Genomic DNA, 14,433 nt, shown 5'->3' on the forward strand with positions numbered 1-14,433 from the left:
AATGTTGCCATTGGAGTCGAGAAAAAATAAATAAATAAGGGAAACGTCAGGGGTTGTGTTTAAAACTTGGCTTTTTGATATAATCACTGAAGCCTTAAAAAAACACAGACAAGGGTTTGGCATCTGAGATGTAGAGGAAGTTTCAGTTAAATGCACCGTGAGAACTTCAAAACTAAACTCACGTCAGTGGAGGTGATTGAAAATTGATGCTAAAAGCGACAAATGTTTGGGATTACATGTTGACATTACCACTCACGCTTTAGGATGTTTCTCTGCTCCAATTCTTCCACCGTCGGCCTCTGACTCAACCTCCTGCCGGAGGAAGTGAAACATTTAAAAGGCATACAAATTGGAATAAACCATTCTGCCACAGCTGAAAAGCATCGTGGAACAAACATGGTCAGTGTATTTTTTTAAAAAATCTATAAATCCTATTTTAAGGCGTGTAAATGTGGCTAAACCAATGTCATTACCGTGTGAGTGCTGTGCCAATTTGCTGCCAGTGCTCGAGGCGCTCCATGTTCCTCTGCTGAGGGACGATGTTTTTTTCATGCAGGTCTTCCCATTTAGGCTGGGAGCTCAGCTTGATGGCAAGGGAATCATTCCGGAACACTTTTGCCAACAAGCCTGCAGAAAATTGAGGGAGGAGAGGGAGAGGCTATTTGGAAAATGCAGAAACGACTCGGCGAATTCTTAAAACATTACTGCAATCCCACTCCTGACACCAATCAACATTGGACTTGCTCTTTTTAACCAGCAATAAAGTTGTTTTTTTTGACAAATACATTTCATCACAAACTCCATGAATATTTTTCAGAGAATTTTAAAGACAAAGCATTCATAAAACTAATCTTGAGGTTTGCAACATATCACACACATATCTCTCACACACACACACACACACACACACACACACACACACACACACACACACACACACACACACACACACACACACACACACACACACACACACACACACACACACACACACACACACACACACACACACACACACACACACACACACACACACACACACACACACACACACACACACACACACACACACACACCAGAGGAGTCTTCCAATTCATCTTCCTCCTCTTGTTGATCATCTTCTATATCATCTTTGTATAGAACAGGTCCATCATCTGAATCAGAGTCATCAATGCTGTCTGGAATTTGGGCAACAGGTTCCCAGCCGATCTCATTTTCCGTGTGTGGTTGTGATAGAAACTCCAACACTTCCTCGAGACGAACACCTGATACCGGACCAACGGGAGCATCATCAACCTCATCATCAGCCCCAACCATTGCTCCCAGGCCTGACCGTAACAGCTGAATTCTCGCCGCAGTCTCTTCCTTCCCCGCAACAGCATTCACACTCAAGCAAGGCAACGATACAGCAATGGTGCCTGCATCTCGCGTTTCTGCAACAGGAATTCTGAACATGTTTTAAAGGATGTGGGAACAGGCACAGGAAGTAAAGTTAAACAGAAATAGAAGTCGATAAGTTTGCACAATACCATGCATAAAACTAATATTGATCCAAGCTTCCAAGCAAAGCCATTTTGATAGTGTTGACAGTTCTGACAAAGTTCCACAGTTAGCTGAAAGTCACTTACGACTGTTTTACTGTGATCATACCAGATAACTGTCAAACTATCTAATCAGTTGATTCACTTGGTATGTAAAGGAAAGTCTTAATTTCCAAACTCAATAGTCATCATAACTTGGTAGAAATAAAGCATAAATGATTGAGACAACTTCATATATCTTGAAAAACCCAAGAGGCCAAAGATGGCAATGTGTACAAACCATTGCAAAGACTTACCTCGGGCTAACATCCTGCCAAGAGTGAACTCTGTTCTCCAGTGCCTGAGGCAAAGATAGGCAATTTGATTAGGTGTGGTTGAGCAGTTGAAGTCAGTTGAAATTTTTCTGTGGTGTTGGCACAAAAGTATACTCATAAACATATAATAGTATCTTTTACAACTACAGGTGAAGAATGAGAGTGTGCGCTGGAGCAGCGCGTCGCTGCGTCCACTTTCCGCCAGTACTCCAGTGGCCTCCATCTGGCCATCCCCCAGGCATATGCCTGGCCCATCCCCATCTCCTTGAGATGTTGATCAACCTGATGCAACCACGAGGCACGTGGTCGGCCCATTGGCCTCCTCCACTTACAAGGCTCCCTCGCTGAGAGAATCTGATGAGCAGGATCATCATCAGGAAAATGAGCCACATGCTCATACAGCCGCAGCTGACACAGACAATGCGGATAACAAATCCCATTTGAGTGTTTCTCAGCAACCGCTTATTGGACACAAAGTCCGACCAGTGAGAGCCAAGGATTCTCCGAAGAGACCTGGTACCAAAGGAATTAAGTCTCCGTCTCAGATCCCTGGTCAGAGTCCAAGTTTCACATCCGTAGAGCAAGACTGGAAGCAACAAGGACCTGAAGACTCAGACTTTTATCCTCCTGCACAGCACCACACCCCATGATCCAGTGAATCCATGACTCCCCAGGCCTGACCCAGACATCTATTGACCTCTGGCTTACAGCCATCAGAGACATGAATATCACTGTCAAGGTAAGTGAATCTATCCGTGACCTCAACATTGTCACCACAAACAGGTACAGAAAAGAAAGCAGCATCCAAGATGTCATTGAAAGCCAGGATCTTAGTTTTGACCCAGGAAACCCATAATCCCAGCGGCTCTGACTCCTCATTCACACCTAGAGGGCCCCCAAGAGGATATCCCCAATCTCTGCAAAAGATGACTGCAACATCTATGAAATCAAGGTCAGATATCTTGACATTCCCAAACGATGCATCGCAGCTTGATCTCTCCGACATCCTCCCCAGAATGTAGTCCATACAAGTGGTGAAAAGTGTGGGGGTCAGGTCACACTCCTGACGAAATCCAGTAACAACTGGAAATGTCATAGATGGTATCACCACATCTCACAGCACTCAGTACCAGAGGTACAGTTCAGACATCAGATTGATCAGTTTTGGTGGCACCCCACGAAGACCAAGAATCCTCCAGAGGGCATCCCAATTCACTGAATCAAATGCTTTGCAGAGATCAACACAGATTGGACGCAGCCCCCTGCCAAAAGTCTTGTCTGCATTCGGTGGCCCGAAGAGCAAGGATATGATCAATCGTTGACCTCTTTGGTTTAAAATCATAATATTTTGGTGTAAAACTATAATAATGATAATAAGAATAAAAACGATCTCTTATAATGCTTCATCTTCGTCTTTCAGACGTGTGGTACTCTTTTACTGCATCATAATGCACTACTCTTCTTCTATTTAAACAGACTGCTCTCAATTCGACCTTTCCCTCATACCTTGCCGAAAAAAATCCAACTGTGACAGCGTTTCTTCTTTCCATTCTCTGAATTTGCCTTTTTTTGTATACCTTGTCGTGGCTTGTGTGAGAGCGAACACACAACATACAGCAAGGGGGGCATTAGACAAGAGGGGTGGGAGTGGGAAGGACAAAACAGTGGGGAACAGACACATGAAGAGATCTGTGGAAGGGAGAGGGATGGGGCGGGGAACACGGGGTATACAAGATGGATGTTACAGGGACTTTCAGGAAGGAAAGCAGGGAATTTGGAGGTGGGTTTAATGTGGATTAACGGGGGTAGAAAAGATCGAGGTTTTGGATGGGGGACGATAAGAGGTGGTGGTGAACAGCTATTTAGAAGGCCTGGAGGAAAGAATGGGATTGAAGAGAGTGTGGGAGTTTATTCCAAAGGTAGGGAAAAAAGAGGAATGAAAGAGTGAAGGTTCACCGCATCCCAGGGGCGATACCCCATTTCAATCGGTTCACCGCAGCCTGTGTTTCCACAAACGAAAGTGGATGCTGAAACTATGAACCAGGCACCCTAAGTCCATGACTTCTTGCAAAGTCAAGGAAGTTAGTGCTATTCTGATTCACAGTTCCAGACCCATGGGTACCAACACGTCTCATAACCAACCCTATCAGTTCCAGTCGATGCATTGAAATCCCCCAAGACAAGAAGAGTATGTCACTTGGGATCAACCACAGACTTGAGCGTGGCATAGAATGCGTCGTTCATGGTGGGATCACTTGCCTCAGTCGGAGCAAAAACAGAGACCAGGGAAATGACACCCAAGGAGTGACAAATCCTTCGTCTCATAATACGCTCATTGCTCGGTGTTACCTCAATTATCATTCGAGTCAGCTTAATGGACACAGCCACAGCAACTTCATGGGAATGGTAATCATCAGAGCGACCAGACCAATAGTTGGTGTAACCACCCGCCATGATCTCGCCACGATCCAGTGTTCGAACCTCAGAGAGTGCTGCAATACCGATGTTCAAACGCTTGAGCTCAGATGATAACAGAGACAGGTGATCATCCTATCTTAGGGATCGGACATTTCAGGCACCCACCTGAAGGGACCACCTCACGTTAACCCAAGGAGACTGCCGTCTGATGGATGACAACTCAGCACCACCCTGACACACACTACCACAATCTGACCCGGGAAGGTTACCCTGTGTTTTTCCTCCTATCATCAAAGAGTGGGAATCCCGAAGGCCTTGTCCCAATTCCATCATCCGGTGGGTGAACTGTCCTGCGAAAGGCAGCTGCACAGGAGGTACTCCCACTGAGTGGGTTTTCAGGGGGTTTATTGCTTTTTTAGTGCATTTTGTGGAGTTTTGCGGTGGCTGGAGTGCAAATACTGCCACCAACCTCCTAAAAAAAAAACAACCAGGAGGTTGTTTTTTTGTCCACAGACAGTTGGGCACTAGATATGGATGGCCATTGGCTCACAAGGAGCTCCTCCGCCCTTTGACAGGTTTTGTTTTTAATCCTGCTGAGTGTCCACACACCCTCCTCACCAGGAAACCTGGTTGGGGAGACGGTTTAGTCGCCGACAACTACAGTGCCTTCAGAAAGTATTCACACCTCCTGACTTTTGGCACATTTTGTTGCATTGCAGCCTGAATTTGAAATGGATTAAATTTAATTTTTTTGTCACGGATCTGCACAAAATACCCCATAATGACAAAATGTAAACATGTTTTTCAAAATTTTTACATATCAATTAAGAATGAAAAGCTGAAATATCTTCTGCAATCAGTATCATTTGGCTGTTCCATCAGGATGAACCCCACCCTATCTTCCCCTCTCCCTCCCCCCACCTCTTTACTACATATGGCCACTTTCCCACTATCATGATACTGTTGCAAATGTATTTATTACATGCATTTAACGGCACTTGCAATGAGTGACCAGTCATTTCTGATGTGATCTGAACTGTTGTTGGTGTAATCCAATTGTTTACACGAGTGTGTTCTTTGATCCGTTAATGTGATAATGGTTTTTTAATTTGATAATGGTCAGAAATGCGCGAGTGACGTGATGCATGCGTTGATTGGTTGTACAACATTGCCCACCCCCACCTTTGGATATTTAGGGGGATATTGTGATAATTTTCATCACTCTTGAGAAAGGTTAACGGATGCATGTTGCTTGGCACATGCTGTTAATCGAAGCGTTGAGTCATTGTTTGGTCGATTAAAGGTTGGAGAATTTAACATGGATTCCCTTGATTGTACTCCCAACTGCAAGTCTATATATACGTGTGTGTGTGTGTGTGTGTGTGTGTGTGTGTGTGTGTGTGTGTGTGTGTGTGTGTGTGTGTGTGTGTGTGTGAATTGTTAGAAACAGAAAATGAAAATGAAATAAACATAGCGGCAATACCCCTGGGTGCTCACCTGGTAGTGGTTGGATAAGATAACCAGCATGGGTGACCCACAGAATATGTAATGGAGAAGAAAGTAAATACGGTACCTTTGGATTTTTAATTTCCAATTAATTTAATTAATTAAGTTAAGTTTCAGAAAAATGTTGTGTGTGGTTTCAGAGAAGAAACAAATTCCTCTTTTAGGAAGCAACCTCCCAAATAGATACCCTTTGACCCCGATTTATTTTTAATGGTGTGAACAATCTTTGGTGCATCATGAGTAAAGAAGGTTGTGGTCAAGTTTCATCAAAATTGTGAGTGTAGTTTCCGTAAAAAAAGCAAATACATTTTTTGGGAGGCCCTTAGACACAGAAGAAAGCAAATACCTATTTTGGAGGGCACCCCCCCCCTCCACCACCAGACCCCCTTACACCTCGAATTTAGAAAGTGAAAAAAAACTTTATTGTTAAGAAACTGTTGTGACCTGTCTCAAGTCAAGGAATTGTTGAGCAGGCTAAAAAAAAAAAAGGGGAATTAAGACCCTAGCGAGGGACAGCGAGGTGACCAAGGGTAATTAAATAAGGCTGTTAATTATCTTCAAAAGCTTCATTTCCCTTCTCTCCCTTCACAATCCATTTGTCACCCCCTCCCTTCATATCTATCAGCAGATTCCAATCATGACACGTTCCTCAAATGCACACCCAACGTCAACTAATGAGCTGTTGGCTAAGACTATCACAGAAAAAAAAACACATCGCATCAAAAGCATGACATTTCAGGATACAACAGCATGATCACGCAGCACCAATGTGGCATTATGCAGTCAGATCCAACAATGAGATGACTCGTTGACACGTACATTACTTTGAAGTAATCATTCTACACCTCCACTCATTGAAAAAACATATTTCTACCATTTCTTACTTGAAGCTCAGTGGGTTTGTGAAGAGCGGAGCTACATTTAGTAGATACCACTGCGAGTCCCACCAGTTCAACGGCACCAGGGGGCATGCTCACCACGTGGCGATGTTGGGCCATGGGTGTTGATCGAATCACCGTGGACTGCACCAGGGGTTGCTGCTCACCACCTGAAACAGAGAGGAGAGGAGTAGGAAATAGTCATTGGGATTATGACACAAAGCAAAAGAGTACGATGAAGAGATATGCACATAAAGGTGGATCACATTGCCACAGCAACAACCGTTGCATCCTTCTTTAGTTTAGCCGAAACGACACTCTCCAGAATATGCACCCAAAAATAATCTCAAAATCAAATATACTTATAAACTGTAAAATGAGATGCTCACAATGAATGCACAGTCTAAAAGTGCACCATTGAGTTTTAGATAGTCTTTTTTTAATGGGAAAGTACAGGTGAAGAGTCAGAACAATAAACATCAGATCATGTAAGATGCTCGATACAGAGCGTCGGTTCTGCCAAAGCAGTTTGGTTGGCGAGGCATACAATTCTGGACATGTCACCATTCTGAGACAGGAAATGAGGGCACGAATTTGGAAATTGTCCATGGTGTTGACGATAACTCGCCTACTCTTCGCAAAGGACATCGTGGGATCTTTAGCGTCCATCAACTTATGCGAGCAGATGAGACGCCCAGTTTTCCGTAAATCCGATGGACGACACACATTCATGAATGACCCTGCTTGTGAAACATCGGGATGACAGTTTATAGCCGAGCCGGGATTCAAACCCAGGCTTGACAGCTTAGCGACAAGCGTAAACCTCTCGGCCATCCTACCAGACAATAAAAGAAGACCTTTAAATGAGGAAAGGGAATAAGAATCAACCACAGTGAATGGGAAAGCATCACATATAGATCAGACCAGGTGAAGCACACAGCTTGTTACACCCTGAAGCTCATGAATGAACAAGTTGAGTTATTTTTTGTTTTTGTTTCCAATAGCTGATCAGACAATCCAATAGTGAAGTCTCAATTTTCTTTGTATGCAAGATCTAGGCTCATGGAAGAACGAGGTAACAGGGAGCAAAAAGACAATGTACAGCATGAAGCAAGCAGTGGATCAAATAAGCAAGTCAATGAACAAAGAAGAAGAATAAAAAGAGGGGGGAGACAGTCACCTGAAAGTAAGACCATCTCTGGAAGGCAATTATGTCGGGTTAACGGGGAAGAAATGATCATTGGTGGGGATGGGGGATAACTTGAGAGGGTGCTGCACCACCTGCTTGAAGATCCCCCAGAAGGAAATTACACAATTGGGAGAAGAGGGGAACAAAAGAGTGAAGGTGTGCGTGAAGCCTGAGTTTTTGAAGTTCAATCAAAAATGTGTTATTGGCAGAAAGCCCAGAGGAGCTGTGGTCAGAGAGCAGAGGAGGAGCCATCGACTTGTCTGCAAGGTAAAAGCAACAGGCCTTGTGCTTCAGCGTCATTGTAAGAGATGACAATAATGTGAAAAGCTTTATATTCCACAGAATCCAGAAGAGACAGATGTGATGCGAGGTTGCCAGCCCAGAATGGAGAGCAGTACTCCATTGAGTAATAGACAAAGGCCTTGTAGATTGTGAGCATCTCTGATTTCCCGAGGAAAGACTCGGGTCGATGGAGGATGCCCAGTCTGCGACTGCTTTTGGAGGTTCCACAATGTAGTGTGAGCTCGTGTGGGGGGGGGGCGGGGGGGAGAGGGAACCCAAACCAATCTCGAATAACTTTACTGTGGTATAGAGGAAGAGGCCCAACCTTGGTACAAAATGCATAAAATCGTTTTGAAATTTTACGTTTACGACAAGGGATTTTATTTATTTACATATTTTATTTCCTTCAACATTCCCCAAGCCATTGTTCAGTTTACATTGAATTTTGTCATGATATGGTTTGGTAAATAAAAGGAGCAGAGGTGTTTCCTCAATTTTTAAGCATAAAATAACACTTCAAATGATTAAATGTGACACTTTACTCAGTGAGGGTTCGTCTCGCCAAATTTATTAACGACAATTCTCGCCAGACAAGAAGTATGAAACCAACTCCAACACAAGGCTCTCTCGAAGAAAATTTAGGAAACAAAATCTAAAGAATGACGGCACTAATAAAGTAGACAATAAAACAATGACAGCCACCACAGAAGTCAAACGAGAACAGCACTTGGTCGAGCGCATACCTCCGCCAGGCTGAGCAGTTTACGTTTTGTATCCCACCGAAAGGCCGGATCTGCATCTGAACCCGAACCAAAATCTAATCGGCTTGTTCTTGTCACCATCTCACTTATCCACATAGTTTTGTCATTATCTACCCACAACTTTTTGAAATATGCTCTATATTGTTTTTGGCCCCATCTCTCAATGGTGAAGAATCACTTCAAATTTTTGGCAGTGTCTCACGTAGCGAACGCTGCTCATCGAGAGCTCGGCGTTCTTCTTCTTCTTCTTGTTCTTCTTCTTCTTGTGAAGACAAAACCTTTATATTCTGACTCGGCTCCTTTATATACACGATCCGGATCTCCTTAAATACTAAGCACTTGTACACATCCTCGCATTAAGGGTGCCTTTTGAGAGCGTCTATCATCAACTTTTAAATATATTCGGACATTTGCTTTAAAGTTTCGAAAAGTTCACGTTACTATTTAAAGATTATTCAATTTAATATATTGTAATTTCGAAAATACATTATTTATTTCGTAAATACACTATGACAGGTCTCGCTATTGGCTTAATCAAGGCACGTGACGAAATATCGGAAGTTGTGGGGGGTTTTTTGGTTTTTTTAAGCCGACAAAACTTTTAGGACGCTGCTCTTGGACACATTTGTCCTTGTTTTTTTTTTTTTATAAATTCTTGTCTACAGATCTGGATCTTAAACAAAATCGAACCAATTCGTGCTCGTCACACACCCAACCTGTACACCCAGTTTCGTCCGAATCCATCCATTAGTTTTTGAGATATCCTGCTCACAAAGAGAGACACACAAACACACACACACACACACACACACACACACACACACACACACACACACACACACACACACACACACAAAGACAAATAGGTGAAACCACAACGTCTGTCCACCTTCGAAGGTGGAAGTAATGAGCAAGTCTGAATGGACCAACCAATGGCCAAGTTCCACAATGGGAGGTCAATTTTGCATACAAAGTAATTATACTTATTATTATTTTGTCATTCCACCATATTATTTGGGAGAAAGTTCATAAGAAAATGAAATAAGGAAATTACATGTAAAGAGTACATCGATGAATCACCATTGGACAATAAAAGGTGGACAAGGGTCAACATATTGCATCCAGGCAGCTAATACAGATAGAACACAAGGCCAAAAACAGCCTATTCTGAAAACAACGCAAGAAATAACTATCTTCCTTATAAAATAAGAAAGACCCAGCCAATTTTCATAACAATATAATCATCATTATCCAAAGCAAAACAAATTCCACTGATTGTCTATTTTTTTTTTTTTAACATTCCACACAATCCAAGTGGGAAGCTTTTGAGCCCAAAAAGGATTCCAAAATAGGGACTTCCACAAAAACATGCGAGAGCAAACATGTCGATTACAAGCCACAAGGAAAAACGAATTATTGCTTTTCACAAAGGCAACCATCAAGGCAGTAACAACAAGACGGAAATTGTTGATTTATCTGCCATGAACGATGGAAAGGTACTGACGTTTCAGGCTTTCCCCTTTGTCGAAGCAAGAGAGACTGAGAAACGGGAAGTGGTTGATGATATGGGGAAGGTGACGTTGCCAATGACCTCACCCTTGATGTGATACCGGTGAACACCACCTATGATTGATCCAAGGCGCGAGCATCATGAGTGACATATTATTAAGCATCTAAATGCCATGATAGATGTTTGGTTGAAAGGATATTCATTTCACCTCCGCCAGGGAAGGAAAGGGGAGGAGGAGGAAGAGATTGATGATTAATGATTATGGTGGAGTTAGTTAAGGTAAAATGATCAGTAATATGCATTTCATGTTCACTTTAGCAATAAACTTTATATCAGTGAAACTGGAAAATGGCTTGGAACCGACTCCAACATCTCGAAGGTATCAGATCTAACAATAGTGACATCCATAAACCAGTCTCTCGTCATTTCAACCTTGCAGGACACACAATCCATCACATGGCAGTTCGTGGTTCAACAGTTTTCCACGGCAGCAATGACTTGCGGAAACTCAAAGAACAGCACTTCGCCGATAAACTTGGACCATCGGTACCAAATGGTTCAAATGAAGTTTTCCTTCTGTTACTATCCATACCAACCAACACTCACCCTCCTCCACCCAAATTTTTTCTTTGCCTTTTCAATCCATTTCCTGATTCCTCTTCTTCCTCCTCTTCAAACAATACTTCACTTATGACATTTACACCCTCACTGATACCTCACTCGTCTTGCTTACCTTGGAGCAATAGGTGTTGCTCACCTGCATCACACTGTGGGTGAGGTCATTGGTAACCTTACCTCCCTTATATAAACTCCTTCCCATTTCCCGACTCTGTTTTTGCTGAAACAAAGGGTAAAGCCTGAAACGTCAGCATCTTTCCATCGTTCACGGTGAATAAATCAACTATTTTCTTCTTGTTTTGATTGTCTGGTGCTGCCCACTCAGAGCGCTAGTTTTGTGCTTGAATTAGCAACTACATCAAAGGCAGTAATCAAACTGTGTGTTGCAAATTCAGACTGAGCAACATATATATATATATAAACTGAACAAACAAACCAAAGACAAGTTTATTCATGTTTTCTACACCAGGGCGAGAAGAGGTCGACATAACCTCAATTATAAATAAATAAACAAATAAAGCACGAGTATCAGAGTGGTAGGTTAACTCAAAACAATAATATAACGAGACAAAAGAGAGCACTAAGTCGAGAAATTTGGGAGAAGATGAATGGCGAAGTTTGGAAGTAGTGAGATGATATAGCAGTGAGGAAAGGGAGGGAATGGCGGGAAGGGAGTGTGTACGAAGTAAAAAGTGGGGGGAAGGAGAGGGTTGCTCCACACTTGGCAAGCACAAACACTAAAGTACAGAGCCTGTTTCATCAAACAGGATGGGGAAGCATAGCAGCTCCAATACAAAAAGGTGAAGCAACAGTGATAAAATATTCCGCTGGTCGTAAGGTTGTACAAACACAGTACTGTGGATGAAGCCACGAAGGAAGCCTCAGAGGTACGCTTGTTCATAATTCTTATTCTTATCTGAGAAACACTTGGTCGTGAATGTGACTTTCAGCTCCACCGATGCTGTTACAATAAATCTTCATTGATACATGGAAGATGAATAATTCTATGAAGCCACATTAAGACTATAAATTCAGATTTCCTTTTTGAATGGGGAGGAGGGGTAAATAAAAGGTGCTAGCAATTTTGCTTTTTTCATTGATGCTGATGAGACTCTACTCAAAGACCTGATGTCATACCCGAAATTGATGGTGCAGTGGTGGACGCTCCGCTGTTAAGTGCAGTGAGAGGCTGTACCCCAAGTACCGCAGCATCTACAGGGAAGGTTCTGGAAGGCTGGAGGGAGGAGGTGTCCTGAGAGGAGGCAAAACTGGGCTCGAAGCCAACCTCGGATGTCGGGCCTGCAAAACAACAGTACTATGTGAAGCAGTGTGTGGCGTACCATCTCGTCTCACTCACCATGTTCCCCTCTCCAGTACCCACCCCTACTGCTACCACCCTCAAAACTTAACCGAACCAATTTTATTTTCAACGATTTTGTGCTCGACAAACTGACACAAGAGAAAAGCAATGGACAAGGAGCTGCGATTCATTACAAAGCAACATCATTGTGCAAGTAAGTACTCCCGACTGTAAAGAAAAGATTTAGTTTCCACAAATCACCTGGTGCACTGACCAAATCTGGAGATCTGTTCTTTAGACTATAGGTGTGTTGTGGTTGCTGTCCATTTGTAAAGCATCGTATATGCACAAAAAACACTGTAAAAGTTCCAGGTAAGCTGCACAAGTTCCACCTCACCAGGAGGCTGGAAACGTAAGCGGACCCCTGGCTTCGGGGGCAGTGGTGGAAGTCTGGACATATTCTGCATGTTGGAGGAAGAAGGCATATTTGGTGACCCTTGGATGTTGCCTGTTATTGGTTTGGTGGGTAGCACTGGTGATGAGTCGCAACGTGACCGTGGAGATTCCCTGAGATCTGTCCCTGAAGAAGATGTAGAGATTTGTTTCACTGGTAAATATGAGGCAGATTTTAGTGGAAATCCAAAATATGGATGACTGCTCCAATAAAACAAGCACTCACCAGCAGGCATCAAGCTTGCCCTTTGTGTTGGTTTGGGCCACACGGGAGGGGGTGTTGGCTTATCAGCATCGATCAAACTCCCTGGCTTGCTTAAAGGGCTTGGAAACTCAGGCAGTGCAGAGCCTTGGGACTTGGATTGAACACCAACATCGTGCACACTTTCCGCTTCTGACGCAGCATCCTGCATTTCCTCTTGGGGGTATGCAGAGAAGCATTCAGAAAAGCACAATTTATAATTAATTCATTAACAACTTGCACAACTTTAATCAAAAGTCAGGTCAGACCTATCCATATCCTCCTCAATAGTCCAAACACCAGAGAAGTGCCAGGGGCGAGACCTGATGCCACTTTCCCCAGTGTGTGGACCCGTCAAAGGCAAAGACTGTGTTTTGCAATAGATTAATAAAGCAAAACTAAACTTGTGGTGGGTAGTATGTCCAGGTGGAAGTACAGCTAAGTATGTAATTGGCCTATAAAAAACATAAAAAGCAAGAATGACTCAAAATATATGGATATACCGGGAATACAGAAAGCAGCAGACCACCTGCCACATCATGTCAAATTACCCACATCACCACAATGAGAATGGTGCCAAAATTGACCCTTCAACTGCTGTTCGCCGTCTCACAACCACAGCAAGATAATGGAAGTGATCATTGCAGCAAACCTCACGACTCATCCTTTCACCAACTCTCTGATCTCCGACTATCAGTTTGGCTTCTGCCCAGGTCATTCCACATTGGACTTACTGCTTCTTCTATATCAGCAGTGGATGAATGCCCTGTTTCAAACAAGAGGTCAGGGCTATCTCACTGTACATTTCCCAAGCATTTGATTGCCTAGCACCCTGTCCTGGTTTTCAAACTGTCAGCTAATAGTATCTGGAGTTCCCTCTGAAAATGGTCATCAGATTTCCTGTGCACTCACAAGCAGCAGGTTGCTTTAGAATGACTACTTGCACATGCTGCAGCTCTAGAGACTGGTGTTCATCAAGAAAGTAGCATTGGGGACCAATTGTATTCTTGAAATATATCAACGACACATCTTTGTGATTAATGCAAGATGAAAATTAATTGCATGCATTGAAAGACCATTCTGTGCAGGAGAATTCCACACCCCTCCACCAGGTAGCCTGCGGTCGCATCATTCTTTGCTGAAAATAAGCAACTCGTCATCAACCTAGAGCATGTCTTTTAGTGGATGAAAGTAACACCCACATCCTCAGTTTGCCCATCCATAAGGACTGACAGGAAACTCTCCAATATATTTCTGTGGTCAGCTTCTGGGAGAGGTATAGTCTTTGGAGGTACCAGGCCTCACTCTCAGCTTTATCCTGTCTTGAGAAGATCACATCTATTGGGAAGATTGGGCCTTCAAAGCAGGCTGCTGCCAAGGAATTATACACAGGGCCAAGTTCTTCCTCCATTGCCCTCAGCT

The 14,433-nt window shown here is 43.2% G+C and overlaps 1 protein-coding gene across 4 annotated transcripts in view; it reads right to left on the reverse strand.

Annotated features, from left to right (window-relative positions):
* LOC147017450 (phosphatase and actin regulator 2-like) overlaps positions 1-14,433 on the reverse strand; it is a 113,059-nt gene that overhangs the window by 5,941 nt on the left and 92,685 nt on the right. For all 4 annotated transcript variants that reach the window (XM_085847119.1, XM_085847118.1, XM_085847120.1 and 1 more), the window contains 8 exons: positions 12,997-13,188; positions 12,715-12,897; positions 12,155-12,316; positions 6,664-6,827; positions 1,838-1,881; positions 1,077-1,447; positions 474-627; positions 257-312 (listed from right to left, as the gene is read on the reverse strand). In XM_085847119.1, coding sequence (XP_085703245.1) covers positions 257-312; positions 474-627; positions 1,077-1,447; positions 1,838-1,881; positions 6,664-6,827; positions 12,155-12,316; positions 12,715-12,897; positions 12,997-13,188 — 1,326 coding nt within the window. The remainder of the gene's footprint in view (positions 1-256; positions 313-473; positions 628-1,076; positions 1,448-1,837; positions 1,882-6,663; positions 6,828-12,154; positions 12,317-12,714; positions 12,898-12,996; positions 13,189-14,433) is intronic.

This window comes from Eptatretus burgeri, chromosome 11 (assembly GCF_056783735.1).
Source record: "Eptatretus burgeri isolate ZD-2024b chromosome 11, Ebu_testis_v1, whole genome shotgun sequence".
NCBI classification, from domain to species: Eukaryota; Metazoa; Chordata; class Myxini; order Myxiniformes; family Myxinidae; genus Eptatretus; species Eptatretus burgeri.